Source organism: Tetrahymena thermophila, assembly GCF_000189635.1.
Source record: "Tetrahymena thermophila SB210 genomic scaffold scf_8254666, whole genome shotgun sequence".
NCBI classification, from domain to species: domain Eukaryota; phylum Ciliophora; class Oligohymenophorea; order Hymenostomatida; family Tetrahymenidae; genus Tetrahymena; species Tetrahymena thermophila.
Window position 1 is genome coordinate 83,702 of NW_002476433.1, and position 16,282 is coordinate 99,983.

General features: G+C 22.7%; 5 protein-coding genes across 5 annotated transcripts; 4 read left to right on the top strand and 1 right to left on the bottom strand. All coding sequences in view use genetic code 6, as the record gives it.

Annotated features, from left to right (window-relative positions):
- Positions 1–12: 12 nt before the first annotated feature.
- Positions 13–990, bottom strand: TTHERM_00399260 (scramblase; the record flags this gene model as incomplete). The annotated part of the gene is made up of 2 exons (XM_001013999.3): positions 13–587; positions 753–990. The coding sequence occupies 2 exons, from the start codon at positions 988–990 to the stop codon at positions 13–15; spliced, it is 813 nt and encodes a 270-aa protein (XP_001013999.2).
- Positions 991–2,240: 1,250 nt separating this feature from the next.
- On the top strand, positions 2,241–3,941 carry TTHERM_00399270 (transmembrane amino acid transporter protein; the record flags this gene model as incomplete). The annotated part of the gene is made up of 3 exons (XM_001014000.2): positions 2,241–2,438; positions 2,508–2,836; positions 3,104–3,941. 3 exons carry the CDS (start codon positions 2,241–2,243, stop codon positions 3,939–3,941), a joined length of 1,365 nt encoding a protein of 454 aa, XP_001014000.2.
- Positions 3,942–5,596: 1,655 nt separating this feature from the next.
- On the top strand, positions 5,597–8,036 carry TTHERM_00399280 (small GTP-binding domain protein; the record flags this gene model as incomplete). The annotated part of the gene is made up of 2 exons (XM_001014001.1): positions 5,597–6,418; positions 6,480–8,036. The coding sequence occupies 2 exons, from the start codon at positions 5,597–5,599 to the stop codon at positions 8,034–8,036; spliced, it is 2,379 nt and encodes a 792-aa protein (XP_001014001.1).
- A 1,127-nt stretch (positions 8,037–9,163) lies between these two features.
- On the top strand, positions 9,164–11,612 carry TTHERM_00399290 (transmembrane protein, putative; the record flags this gene model as incomplete). The annotated part of the gene is made up of 2 exons (XM_001014002.1): positions 9,164–9,985; positions 10,053–11,612. 2 exons carry the CDS (start codon positions 9,164–9,166, stop codon positions 11,610–11,612), a joined length of 2,382 nt encoding a protein of 793 aa, XP_001014002.1.
- A 2,219-nt stretch (positions 11,613–13,831) lies between these two features.
- On the top strand, positions 13,832–16,274 carry TTHERM_00399300 (small GTP-binding domain protein; the record flags this gene model as incomplete). Its single annotated transcript, XM_001014003.2, has 2 exons — positions 13,832–14,653; positions 14,715–16,274. 2 exons carry the CDS (start codon positions 13,832–13,834, stop codon positions 16,272–16,274), a joined length of 2,382 nt encoding a protein of 793 aa, XP_001014003.2.
- Between the last annotated feature and the right edge of the window lie 8 nt (positions 16,275–16,282).

Sequence of the window (16,282 nt, forward strand, 5' to 3'; positions counted from 1 at the left end):
AACTATTATTGATCAAGCTCTATACTATAAATAATCAATCCAAATTGCTGCATGCATTAATAAAACTTTATCTTAGGGATAACAGTTAGGAGGAAAAGTAACAGCAAACATATCAGCACTGCTAAAAATTTCAGTCATGCATTCATTTAAAAGATTTTTAATAACTCCTCCTGTGGGTTGATAATTGGGATCTAAAATAACATATTCGGTTTACTCACAACCACAGCATTTAAATGGCATACAAACAACACTCTTCTAGCAGCATTCTGACTAAATTCTGAATCTCACATTTCCTTAAGGGTCATACATTTCAATTTCCATTTATGAACAAGTATTTTATCCTGCAGGACAACAAATAGGACCATAACCTGGTATTTTGAGTGTTCCCATTAATTAATCGCTTGCATCTGAAACATATAGCTCAGGTCTATCACAAGGACAAGAGCAACAACTGACTGGACAATGGCATTTTAAAGGAACCATAGATTTACCTACTTGATAACTTCCTAATCTGAATGTAGCATTAAAAGACCTACATTATCTCATTAATTATCTAGCACAGTAGCCAGATGTTTCTGTAAATTATCCTATAAGTATAAAGAAATATAATAATTTTCTTATTCAACAGATAAAATTTATTCTATAAAGCTTCTACAATCATATAGTTGTTGCTTGCAAACAGAAAAAGTAAAATCATAAAATGAAAATAAAAAAATAAATAAAATGAATATTAATTAATGTTAAAGCTTTACCTAACAAAGGAGGAGGTTTAGGGTAACGATTAAACTAGTAATTGCCGTTAGTTGCGTAAATAAAATATCTATTTTCTTAATTGCATATTGGGACCATCTCCCACCAAGTAATTTCTTAATCTATAATTACGTGATCAACACCAATCAATGGGCTATACAAATCCATACCTACTGCTTGAGCTCCCTATGCAATACCATTAAATAAATATTGCTGTCCCTTTTAAACGAAATTCATCATACTCGGTAGATTCTTGCTAAAATTATTTATTATTTTGTGTTCGAATGCAAAATCTTTTGGTTGAAAAGCTATTAGAAAAATTAATAACAATAATTATTATCTGAAATAAATTATTATTTTTATTAATCAATCTTACTTCTTTTTTTATATTCTCTATTGATCTCGAATTTATCTCACCTTGTTTACACCCTACAATTATATTAAAATTCTGCAAAAAATCAAAATGCTTGAATCTATTTCTTAGTTCATAAAAATGCGTCTTACTTTTTCAAAATATTTACATTAAGTAACAAAGATTTATTTACTGATAAACAACTTTTTAGTTTTCAAATTTTAAATTATAGATTAAAATTTCTTTCCTAATATTCGATTACAGTGAATGTAGCCTGCAATAATTTATATTTACTTTTAACATGTTAAATAAAATCATAAACACGAACAACCAACTTTAAAATTTATGCTTTTAAAATATTTAAAAAATGTATTTTTTTTTTTGATTTATCATCATTTAGTTTGTAATTTAATTTTATCAGAAATATTTTATGGAAAAGAGATATACAAAATTATCACTCACTCCGTCTTTCCTTCTTTGATTAAATTTTGGTAAAAAATAAAAGAATTTACATAAATAATTAAGAATAATGTAAATTTTAATTGTAAGAAATATCAAATATATTTTTGTCCAGTTTAGCAAACAAATTTTAATTTAAAACATTATTTATTTTCAAAAAATTAATGATTTCATAAAATTATTTTAAATTAATAATATTAAATAAAAAATGTTATTTTCAAATAATTTTACTTAAACTTTTAATTCTTTAAATATTTTTTATATTTGAATACTCATAATAAATATTGTAGAATAAATATAATTTGATTGATATTTCATTAGTTTATGAATAGAAAAATACTGCCTTTTTTTAAAAATCATTTTTTTTTTAAAAAAGTTATTTTAAAAACGAAAGTGAGTTTACACAATTATTATTGTTTAATTTTACTTTTGCAACAAATAAAAATTTATCAAAAATCATGCTTTGAAGAATCACTTTTACTAAATGCTGCTATTGATATTATTACTTAATAGATTATTTTTTTAGGTGGACTTAAACTGATTAATATTATGCCCTTTTGATTAATATATTGCAATTAAAAGTAAAAAACTATCTATCTTTAGATTAAAAATTTGCATAAAAAATTGTAATTGCTTTATTAATTTGGCTTTATTTTTTTGAAAAAATTATTAGCAAAAAATGATGGAAAAATCTCCTTCTATATTCTAAGAAGATGTTTAGCAAGCTCGTAAAAGTTCAGACACAACTATAAACTCTATCAATTAGGAATTTAGTTAAAAGCAATAGAATATTTAAAATTTAGAAGTTCAAAATGATAAAAACCAATAAGTTTAAAAGTTTTCATCTAAATCAGAAGCTACTATCAACTTGTTCAAAGTAATTTCAGACTTCATTTAACTTTCATATTTTACAAATAACAAATATTAAATAAATTTTTATTAACAGGGATATATAGGATCTGGAATATTAGCACTTCCTTATGCGTTTTAGTAGTCTGGTTATTTGCTTGCTACGATTATATTCTTAATGATAGCATTAATTGTTTATAGAACTATGGATCTGCTCTTTTAAGTAGCTGAAAAATATGGAAAAAAGGGAATGACTTATGAGCAACTAGCTTAACTATTTTTTGGAAGAAAAGGTATGCTTTGCGTAAAGTTCTTCATTATTATTTTTTAATTCGGATGCTGTATAAGCTATATCATATTCTTTCTGAAATTCTTTGAGCATGTTTTTGAAGATGAAAACCAAACTAACAAACTTCATGAGTTTCTGTAACAATAATTCAAATATTTAAATTCAAATTAAATTTTTGCTTAAAAATTATATTATTTAATATATTTTTTTGATGAGCTTTGAATATTTTATTGAGATTATTCTAAAATATTGAAATAATATTTTGAATTTGCTTCATGATTATTTACTTATTAAATGTAATTCAATCAAAAAGTAAACAATCATTCTGAAAAGATATCAAAAATTTGATTTGAATTAAAAAACTTAATAAAAGTTAAATCAAATATTTTTTCTTATAAAAATAGATATCTTTGTATAGCTTTAGCCATAATCTTACCCATGAATCTAATAAATAATATAAGCTTGTTTGCAAAAATATCTTTCGTAGCAAATTTCTTTATAATATGCACTCTCATGGCAATAATTGGATATAATATTCATCTTTTAATTGATTCAAACACCCACTCATAAAACGTCAGAAACGAAACTAATCTATTTGATTTTTCTAATTTACCTCTCATGATTGGTGTCAGCATATACTCATTTGAAAGCATAGGAGTTATTTTCTCCATTAAAAATACTGTTGAGGATGATTCCGTTTTCAAATCTATTTTTAAATTTACATCAATATTAATTACTATCCTTTATGTAGGATTTTCAATTCTTGGAGCTATGGCTTAAGGTGAGTCTTTAAGTGAAATCATTTTGTTTTCTCTGCCAAAAAGAGGGGATGTGGCTTATTTTTAGATAACTTATGCTATTGCATTAGTCATGAGTTATCCTTTATAACTATTACCAAGTCTTCAAATAATAGAGAGCTCAAGATTTATAAAATCGATTATAAAACCACAGGAATAAAATTATAAAATTAAAAGATTTTGTTTTAGAACTTTTGTGACTATCATTATCTCTAGTTTTGCATTCCTTATTCCTAGATTTGCAATATTTTTAAATTTGATAGGAGCCTTTGCAGGAACAGCTTTACAATTTGTTTTTCCAGTAATTATGTATAATTATACATTTTAACATGATATTTCATAAAAGTAAAAAATTTTAAATTACTTTTATCTGGGAATTGGAATTATTGGTGGTCTAGCATCAACAATATTTTCTATTGTTGATTTGTGCAAAAGTGATGATTGATTTTTAAAAATTCATATATTATTTAGTTATTTATCAAGTATACATTAATAGTTAAATGATAATTTATATTTTGTTTATATTTTTTGATAAATAATTGTTGTTTTTATTTTAATTAATTTCGCTTTTAATTTAATAAATTTACTTGCTTTTTGTTTTATTATCACATAATTATTAAAAAGAGAATACTCAAAATTATTTAATTAATTTTTGGAATGATTTTTAAATAATTTTCAATTTAAATAGAGGCATTTACAGTAAATTTATCACAATTTAATCAACTTTTTATTGAGTTGGTTTAGTTATAAACGAAAAACTTTAATTATTCTTTTGTTTTGTAATAATTTAATTAGTATAGCTGTTCCTGCATTTGAAATATCACGAATCATGATATCATGATTTGAGTTATTTCAAATAATCATTTTATTGATTATGAATCTTTTTTTTTTCTTTAACTTAATTATTTTCTTTATATTTGATTTTAAAATGCTTACGAAAATTAATCAAAATACAGAACACTTTTTTCAAATTTTTTGAGTAAAAAAAATTTTTTTTGCAGTAAATAAATTTTTTTTTAATCACCTTAAAAATTGACCATATTTTTTAATTTTGTCTAAGGAGATAATAAAAATTAATGGTGCATCTAAAATCTTCTCTCACTATAAATTGGGCACCCTTTTTTACTGAAAAATAAAAAAAGATAATTAATTTAATATAAAAATTTACTTGCTTGATTACTTTATTTTATTTTTTTTTAATTTTTCTTCATTAATAAGAAATTTTTTTACTGAAATTAATGATACTTACACAATTAATTTCAGACTAAATAATTTAGATTGACAATAAATTGTTACTAGCCTCAATTTTTTTATTTATATTGCAATATATTTTTTTATTTACTTTAAAAAACTAATAACTTTTAACAACTCTCACATATGTAAGAATTTTATATTTTTCCCAGCATAAATCAATCAATTAGTAAATAAATATATAATTATATTTAGTAGTTATGATTCCAAATAGATCCTTATATATAAAAAATCAACTACTCTCAATTTGACTAAATTATAGAAACTTATCTTATTTTATTATAAATTGAGTTTAAGTTTAAAAAAGAACTAAACATAAAGTTTCTTAGGTATGTTTCTATTTTATTTCTTTGAGTTTTGTTGTTTTTTGTTAAATATTTTTATTTAGTTATCTAATGATATCAATTTACATTTAGAATAGTATATTCTTCTGTATTTTGGTAATTTTACAATTTAAATTCAAATGAATGATATTTTCAACAGTTATTTACAAAATAATGTCTAAAACTTTCTTTATAATAAGTTACAAGTAGTTTACTTGAAAGAATTTTTGATAATGTTTACTTTTATTTTAAGATTAAATGTGATAGTAACTATATATTCAATATTATAGAAATTTTTTATTTTTAAGAATTATTTGTGTTTATAGGCACATTACACACTTTCTTTCTTTAAAATTTATAAATTCTCATAATTACTTACAAAGTGAGTAGCTTTTTTAATCAAAAAGTTTTACATTTATTATAAAAATATGAAAGTTAATTTTAAATATTATCATTTAAAATTAAAAACAAAAGAATAATAAAAATAGCAAAAGAGAGATAGTAGTAATTGAAGAAAATTTTATAAATGGTAACAAGAATTGATCTATTTGGAAGTGAAATTCTATTGAGATTTGATGGAAAATAGTCTTACCAAACTTAATTAGGCTCTGTAGTAACTATTTTAATAATAGGGTTTATTTCTTTCCGCTTAGCTTTTATAGTCCTTGAAACTTTCTAAAGATTAAATCCTCAAGTAATTTATAATGAAAGATAAGTAGATGATCCTGCTGCATTTAATGCCACGAGCTACTCTTTTCCTTTTGCAATTGCAATGGCAGATCCTGCTTTATAAAACTACTATATCGATGAAAGCATCTACACTGTTAATGCCACTTTCAAATAAAAATTTTTAGTATACAATGAAACAACACAAAATTATGTAACAATCTGGAATAATACTGTTCTAAATTTAAAACCCTGCACTTTGGATAATTTTTAAAATCCTAGTAATCAAAATTATTACACCCAGCTTAACTATACAAACATGTATTGTCTTCCTCCTGATTTTAATATTGCAATTTAAGGCGATTTTTCCTCATCTGTTTTCTCTTTTTTAGAGTTAACTGTACAACAATGCACTCAAAACTGTAAATCATAAGACTAAATGACCAAATTTTTAAATAATGCTAATTTTGGTATATAACTCTCTGATTCTTATGTGGATCCAACATCCAAAGATAACCCTTATAAAGTGTATTCAAGAGATATATTTTGGAGCGCAAGCCCTCAATTACCTAAAGATGTGCATATTTATCTTAGAAATAATTATGTTTACAGCGATTTTGGTTGGTTTTTTTCAGATATTCAAACTCAGAAATATCCTTCTTTTAGCTATTCTGAGGATACAGTAATTTATTTTTCAAAAAGATTTTAATATATTTATTTATTTTAAATATTTTAATTTATAGACCTATCCACCAAATACATAATAATATATTTTGAATATTATGATTAGGTTTGAAAAAAGGAAAGAAGGTGTTTATAAAAGAACTTATAAAAATTTTAACAGTATATTTTCAGAGATAGGTGGCTTTACTTAGAGTCTTTTAGCGATTGGCTATTTATTTTGCAAAAACTTTTCTAAATTAAAGTTAAATTTAGAACTAATAAATCAATATTTTAATTATGATGAAACTAGTGAAGAAAATAATTAAAATGATTAAGAAGATAAATCAGGTTAAAAATAGCAACAATTTGATGAACAATAAAGTTTGACAAATGAATAATATCAAAATGCAATAAAGGTAAATGAATAAAAGTTTAAAAGTTTAAGAAAGAGAATTTTTTTGAAACAAAATTCATTTGAAAATAAGTTAAAAAACTAAAATGAGCAAGATTAAAGCAGTTTATCTCCATCTATAAATAAAGTCAGTATTAATGATAATATGAATTTTTAATAAACCTCACCTGCTGCCACTCATTAAAATACAAATAATATAAAAAATAATAAGTAATAATTCAATTAATAGAATATCAGTAAGGTAGCCAGAGATAAATCAAAAACAAATATCTCAAATACATTAAATTCTCCTGAGTAAAACATTTTTAGTGAGGGCAGTAAAATTAATTTTAAAACAGCTAATGCTGCAACATAAAGAAAAAAAGAGAGCTAATTTAAATAAATGATAGAAAAAAAGATAAATAAAATAAATGTTAGCACATGGGAATATTTTAAATCATTTATCATTCCTACAGAAAAATACAAAAAGAAGAAATAAATTATTAAATACAGCGTCGATAAGTTATATCACAATCTCGATATATTTAACATATTAAAGAAATTAGTGGAGGTGGAAAAATTAAAGAGATTACTTTTAGATTAGGACTAGTTAAAATTATTTGATTGCCTTCCAAATCCAACAATAAAACCAGATTTAGTATTGAAAAAGCAATCTTCTTAAATTTGGGATTAAAAAAACAAAGAAGTAGATTTAATGTACTAAGATGAAAGATCTGAAATGTAAAAGCTGAGCGATGCATTCTAATCATACATGAATATAACATAGAAGTAAAATTAAGGAGGTATAGATAAAAAGATTATAAATTTACTTGATCGTAATCTGCTTTAGATCTTTTAAAAAGAAGCTGAAGAAAGTTAAAGCATGCAAATGACGAGGTAAAATAGTGAATCGCCTAAATGCAATATTTATAAGCAAGTTTTATCATAACCAAATATGCCATTAAAAGCATTCTAATTGTGTTAGCAATAAAATTAGATCAAGTAGGATTCGATCCTTGATGCTAATAGCTGCAATCAATCAGATTTAAGTTGTGTTTTAGATGAGTTTATGAAAGTAGAAGTTTAAAATAAAACAAATTAAGCTACTTAGATAAAAGATTTTGTTTCTAATCAGGAAGTTTTAAAAACTTCTTAGTTAATTTCTACTAATGTTATTTTAAGATTAGAAAAATAGAAACTACCAAATTAATTTGAATCCAAAACTAATTAATTAGATAAAATATGATACTAATCATTAATATTATTGAGAAAAATAAAATTTTATAGGTTTTTTATTTTTTTGTATTGTCTTATTACTCTAAAAGCTCAATCAATGTCCCCCCCCCCCCCCCCATCGACCATTTAATCACTGAAGTTTTGACCAAAAATTAGCAGATTGGTAGAGGTTTATTTAATAGTTTTTTACTGAAAAAAAAAAAGATAATAAATTTAATCTAAAAACTTTGTTTGCTGGTTACTTTATTTTATTTTTTTTAAATTTTTCTTAATCCATAAGAATTTTTTTACTGAAATTGATGTTACTTACACAATTTAATTTGAGACTAAATAATTTATATTGACAAAAAATTGATACTAATTGTTAATTATATTGAAATCTATTTTTTGTTTACTTTAAAAACTGATGACTTTTAATTACTCTCACACTTTTAAGAATTATATTTTTTTCCCAGCATAAATCAATTAATTAGTAAATAAATCAATAATTATATTTAGTATGCATGATTCATAAAAGTTCTTTATATATAAAAAATCAACTACTCTCAATTTGACTAAGTTATAGAAACTAACCTTATATTATTATAAATTGAGTTTAAAGTTTAAAAAAGAACTAAACAAAATTATTCATAGATATTTTGCTGCATATATATTATTTTTGTTGTTTTTTGTGAAGTATTTTTTTTTAGATATCTAATGATATTAATTTACTTTTTGAATAATATGTTTCCTGCATTTTCTTGATTTTACAATTTTAATTCTAATGAATGATATAATCTTAGTAGTTTTTACAAACTTATGTCTAAAACTTTCTTTATGATAAATTATTAGCAGTTTGCTATTTTTGATAATATTTACTCTCATTTTTTAAGATTAAATGTTATAGTAACGGTATATTCAATATATAGAAATTTTTATTTTTAAGAATTATGTGTATTTATTTATAGATACATTACACACTTTCTTTACTTAAAATTTATAATTCTCTTAATTTCTAATAAAGTGTGTAACTTTTTTTATCGAATAGCTTTAAATATATTATAAACATATGAAAATTAATATTATTATTTAAAATCAAAAACAAAAGAATTATAAAAAATAATAAAAGAGAGATAGTAATTGAAGAAAATTTTATAAATGGTAACAAGAATTGATCTATTTGGAAGTGAAATTCTCTTGAGATTTGATGGAAAATAGTCATATCAAACTTAATTAGGTTCTGTTGTAACTATTTTAATAGTAGGCTTTATTTCTTTCCGCTTAGCTTTTATAGTCCTTGATGCATTCTAAAGATCAAACCCTCAAGTAATTTATAATGAAAGATAAGTAGATGATCCTGCTGCTTTTAATGCCACAAGTTATTCTTTTCCTTTTGCGATTGCAATGGAAGATCCTGTTTTATAAAACTACTATATCGATGAAAGCATCTACACTGTTAGTGCCACTTTCAAATAGAAATTTTTAGTATACAATGAAACAACACAAAATTATGTAACAATCTGGAATAACACTGTTCTTTAATTAAAACCCTGTACTTTGGATAATTTTTAAAATCCAAGTAATCGAAATTATTACACCCAACTTAACTATACAAACATGTATTGTCTTCCCCCAGATTTTAATATTGCAATTTAAGGTGATTTTCCCTCATCTGTTTTCTCTTATTTATTGTTAACTGTACAGCAATGCACTCATAACTGTAAATCAAAAGACTAAATTACCAAATTTTTAAATAATGCTAACTTTGGTATGCAACTCTCTGATTCTTATGTGGATCCAACATCCAAAGATAATCCTTATAAAGTTTATTCAAGAGATATGTTTTGGGGCACCAGCCCTCAATTACCTAAAGATGTGCATATTTATCTTAGAAATAATTATGTTTACAGCGATTTTGGATGGTTTTTTTCAGATATTCAAACTCAGAAATATCCTTCTTTTAGCTATTAAGAGGACACAGTAATTTATTTTTTTCAAAAAGATTTTAATACATTTATTTATTAATTTTAAATGTTTTAATTGATAGACCTATCCTCCATATTCGTAATAATATATTTTGAGGATTATGATTAGGTTTGAAAAACAGAAAGAAGGTGTTTATAAAAGAACTTATTAAAATTTTAACAGTATAATTTCAGAGATAGGTGGCTTTACTTAGAGTCTTTTAGCGATTGGGTATTTATTTTGCAAGAACTTTTCTAAATTAAAGTTAAATTTAGAACTAATAAATCAATATTTTAATTATGATGAAACTAGCTTAGAAAATAATTAAAACGATTAAGAAGATAAATCAAGTTAAAAATAGCAACAATTTGATTTATAATAAAGTTTGACAGATGAATAATATTAAGATGAAATAAAGGTAAATGAAGAAAAGTTTAAAAGTTTAAGGAAGAGAAATTTTTTGAATCAAAATTCATTTGAAAATAAGGTAAAAAACTAAAATAAGCAAGATTAAAACAGTTTATCTCCATCTTTTAATAAATTCAGTATTAATAATAATATGAGTTTTTTAAAAGCTTCACCTGCTGCTGCTCATTAAAATATATATCACATAAAAAATAATAAGTAATAATTCAATTAATCGAGTATCAATAAGCCAACCAGAGATAAATCAAAAACAAATAACTCAAATACATTAAATTCTCCTGATGAGTAGAACATTTTTGGTTAGGACAGTAAAATTTATTTTAAAAAAGCTAATGCTGCAACCTAAAGAAAAAAAGAGAGCTAATTTAAATAGATGATAGAAAAAAAGATAAATAAAATAAATGTTAGCACATGGGAATATTTTAAATCATTTATCATTCCTACAGAAAAATACAAAAAGAAGAAATAAATTATTAAATACAGCGTCGATAAGTTATATCACAATCTCGATATATTTAACATATTAAAGAAATTAGTGGATGTAGAAAAATTAAAGAGATTACTTTTAGATTAAGACTAGTTAAGATTATTTGATTGTCTTCCAAACCCCACAATACAACCAGATTTAGCATTTAAAAAATAGTCTTCTTAAATATGGGATTAAAAAAACAAAGAAGTAGATTTAATGTACTAAGATGAAAGATCTGAAATGTAAAAGCTGAGCGATGCATTCTAATCATACATGAATATAACATAGAAATAAAATTAAAGAGGCATAGATAAAAAGATTATAAATTTGCTTGATCGTAATCTGCTTTAGATCTTTTAAAAAGAAGCTGAAGAAAGATAAAACATGTAAATGACGAGGTAAAACAGTGAATCACCTAAATGTAATATTTATAATCAGGTTTTATCATAATCAAATATGCCATAAAAAGTATTCTAATTGTTTTAGCAATAAAATTAGATCAAGTAGGATTCAATCCTTGATGCTAATAGCTGCAATCAATCAGATTTAAGCTGCGTTTTAGATGAGTTTATGAAAGTAGAAGTTTAAAATAAATCAAATTAAGCCACTTAGATAAAAGATTGTTTTTCTAATTAGGAAGCTTTAAAAACTTCTTAATTAATTTCTACTAATATTGTTTTAAGATTAGAAAAGTAGAAACTGCCAAATTAATTTGAATCCAAAACTAATTAATTAGATAAAATATGATACTAATCATTAATATTATAGTAAAAAATAAAAATTTTATTCGTGTTTTTTATTTTGTATTGTGAATGCTTATTAATATTATTTATTCTTAATTCATATATTTTTTGTTGAAATATTTAATCTTCCATCAATACCTTTTGAATTAAATTATGAATATCGATCGATACATGTAATTTAAAATGTTAAATTCATTTTATTACAAAAATTAGAGTTATAGAAAACTTATCAATTTAGATAACAAGTAGTTTTAGGTTTTGTGTTTCACCATTTAAAAATATTACATAAAATACAAAAAGATATTATTTTAAAATTCTTTTTTTCATACTTAAAAATTTGAATAATATTTATTTATTTAAAATTTAAATTGTTTTATTCTTCTCAAAAATCTTTAAGTTTAATTATTAGTATAAAAAATTAACTAGTTGCCATAAAATTATTAAAAATAAATATTCTTACAACCAGAAAAATAAAATTCAAATTTATCAATTTTTTAATTTAAACTCAACAAAAAGAACACTCACCATAAATCTTATTTTAATGTATTTTAATAGAGCTGTTTAAAATACAAATATTATTTTTTAAAATTAAAATTAATTTTATGTTTTTTAATAATTTTAAATGAATAAAAACCATTATTTAATAATTATAAAAGTAAATTAACTTTATAATTTGTATTAATAGTCATATTATTAATGTGTTTATGTGTAAGATTAAAATGAGTATTTTTTATTAAAAACATGCAAAATTTGTGAATTTTAATTAATAATATAATTATCCTTTCTAAATAAATTTCAACTATATATTAAAATTATTTCAATTTAAAAAACAATTTTGATTATTAGATACTTACAATAGTAATTAGTATTAATATATTAGAAAATAATTAATTGTACAGAATTAATTAGCAAAACTACATAGAGAAGAATCAATTGTAAAATGTCATTTTAGATTAATAGTAAATGATTGATTAATTGAAGTAAGAAGAATAAAATAGATTGAAAAAAAATAATGAATGTGAAAAAATTCTTTATGAATAAGTAAATAAAATATATACAGTAGGTACTTGTCTATAAGAATGATTTTAGCATAAGTATAATTTTTAATAAGGAGGATAATGGGCAGTGAAGAAAAAATTAGCTGATTATTAGAGGTCTATTTTATAGATTTTTACTGTATATTAAAAAAATTAACTAATTTAATTAAAAAATTATGTTTCCTAAGTTACTTTAATTTATTGTATTTTTCTTAATCATAACAATTTTTTACTGAAAATACTAAAATTTACACCATATATTCAAGAACTAATCAATAAAACTATAATCCTTATTATATCTCATTAAAGTTTAATAAAGAGAATTTTATTCATAATTTTGAGAAGTAATTTGATATATTTAAGCTTTTATTGCCTAGCTTTTTAAAGATTGTCAAAAAATAATTATTAACCTCAATTTTTTTTTAAATTGCAATATATTTTTTTGTTTACTTTAAAAACTAATGATTTTGAGTTATTCACAAATGTAAGAATTTTGTATTTTTCATACATTAATCAACCAGCCAATTAATTAATAAATAAATAAAATTATTTAGTATGTAAGATTCCAAAAAGTTCCTTACAAATATCAACTATTGTAGATTTGACTAAGTTAATAGAAATTAACTTTACTTTTATTATAAATTGAGTTTAAGTTTAAATAAGAATGAAAGATATTATTATTTAGATATTTTGTATTTATTTTAACTTTTGTTACTTCTTCTTAGTTGTAGCATTTTTTTTCAAAAATTGAATGATATCAATTTATTTATAGAACCAATATTCTTCTGCATTTTTGGTGATTTTACAAGTAATTTTAATGAAAGGTAATGATTTATAATATTTAGAACTTAAGTCTAAAACTTGCTTTATAATAAAATTGTAAGTAGTTTGTATAGAAAGAGTTTTTTATAGTGTTTATTTACTTTTTTAAGATTAAATTCTAGAAATGATATTTTCAATATTACACTTATATTTAATTTTTAAGAATAACGCATATAAATGGATTACATACTTACTTTACTTAAAATTTATAAATTGCCAGAATTACTTACAGAATAAATTTTTATTCAAATGATTATCAAAATAATAACACAAATTATGTTTCAATATTATTATTTATTATCAAAAACAAAAGAATAATAATAGATAACTAAAAAGCAAGAGTAATTGAAGATAAAATATTAAAATGCTAAGTAGAATAGATATATTTGGAAGTGAAATTCTATTGAGATTTGACGGAAAATAGTCTTATCAAACTTAACTAGGCTCTGTTGTAACTATTTTAATAGTAGGATTTATTTTTTTCCGCTTAGTTTTCATAGTCCTTGATGTATTCTAAAGATTAAATCCTCAAGTTATTTATAATGAAAGATAAGTAGACGATCCTGCTGCTTTTAATGCTACAAGCTACTCTTTTCCTATTGCATTTGGAATGGAAGATCCTGTTTTACAAAACTACTATATCGATGAAGGCATCTACACTATTAATGCCACTTTCAGATAAAAATTTTTAATATACAATGAAACAACACAAAATCATCAAACAGTCTGGATTAATACTGATCTAAAATTAAAACCCTGTACTTTGGATAATTTTTAAAATCCAAGTAATCGAAATTATTACACCTAACTTAACTATACTAACACGTATTGTCTTCCTCCAGATTTTAATATTGCGCTTCAAGGTGATTTTCCCTCACCTGTTTTCTCTTATTTATAGTTAACTGTATATTAATGCTCTCAAAACTGCAAATCATAAGACCAAATAACCAAATTTTTAAATAAGGCTAACTTTGGTATGTAACTTTCTGATACTTATGTCGATCCAACAATCAAAGATAATCCTTTTAAATTTTATTCAAGAGATATGTTTTGGGGCACAAGCCCTCAATTACCTAAAGATGTGTATATTTATCTGAGAAATAATTATGTTTAAAGTGATTTTGGTTGGTTTTTTTCAGACATTCAAACTCAGAAATATCCCTCTTACAGCTATTAAGAGGATACAGTAATTTATTTTTTCAAAAGGATTTTAATAGATTTATTTATTTTAAATATTTATATGATAGACTTATCCACCAAATTCGTAAAAATACATTTTGAGGGTTATGATCAGGTTTGAAAAACAGAAAGAAGGTGTTTATAAAAGAACTTATTAAAATTTTAATAGTATAATTTCAGAGATAGGTGGCTTTACTTAGAGTCTTTTAGCGATTGGGTATTTATTTTGCAAAAAATTTTCTAAATTAAAGTTAAATTTAGAGCTAATAAATCAGTCTTTTAATTATGATGAAACTAGCCTAGAAAATAATTAAAACGATTAAGAAGATAAATCAGTTTAAAAATAACAACAATTTGATTAACAATAAAATTTGACAAATGAATAATATCAAAATGCAATAAAGGTAAATGAAGAAAGGTTTAAAAGTTTAAGAAAGAGAAATTTTTTGAAACAAAGCTCAAACGAAAATAAGTTAAAAAACTAAAATTAGCAAGATTAAAGCAGTTTATCTCCGACTATAAATAAAATCAGTATAAGTAATAATATGTAATAGCATTCACCAGCTACCACTGGCTAAAATGTGAATAATATAAAAAATGATAAGTAATAATTCAATTAATCTAATATCAATAAGATGGGCAGAGACAAATCAAAAACAAATAACTCAAATACATTAAATTCTCCTGATGAGTAAAGCATATTTAGTGATGACAGTAAATTTTGTTTTAAAAGAACTAATACTGTAACCTAAAGAAAAAAAGAGAGCCAATTTAAATAAATGATAGAAAAAAAGACTAATAAAATAAATGTTAGCACATGGGAATATTTTAAATCGCTCATCCTTCCTACATAAAAATACAAAAAGAAGAAATAAATTATTAAATACAGCGTCGATAAGTTATATCACAATCTAGATATATTTAACATATTAAAGAAATTAGTGGATGTGGAAAAATTAAAGAGATTACTTTTAGATTAAGACTAGTTAAGATTATTTGATTGTCTTCCAAAGCCCACAATACAACCTGATTTAGCATTGAAAAAGCAATCTTCTTAAATTTGGGATTAAAAAAATAAAGAAATAGACTTCATGTATTAAGACGAAAGATCTGAAATGCAAAAGCTGAGCGATGCATTCTAATCATACGTGAATATAACATAGAAATAAAATTAAGGAGGCTTAGACAAAAAGATCATAAATTTGCTTGATCGTAATCTGCTTTAAATCTTTTAGAAAGAAGCTGAAGAAAGATTAAACATGTAAACGATTAGATAAAACAGCGAATCAGCGAAATTTAATATTTATGATCAGTTTTTATCATAATCAAATATAAAACAACCATAAAAAGTATTCTAAATATTTTAGCAATAAAATTAGATCAAGTCAGATTCGATCCTTGATGCTAATAGCTGCAATCAATCAGATTTAAGCAGCATTTAAGATGAGTTTATGAAAGTAGAAGTTTAAAATAAAATAAATTAAACCTCTCAGGTAAAAGATTATTTTTCTAATTAGGAAGCAATAAAAAATTCTTAATAAATTGTTAATAATAATTGTCTAAAATAAGAAAAATAGAATAAACCAAATTAATTTGAAACCAAAAATAATTAATTAAATAAAATATGATAAAAACC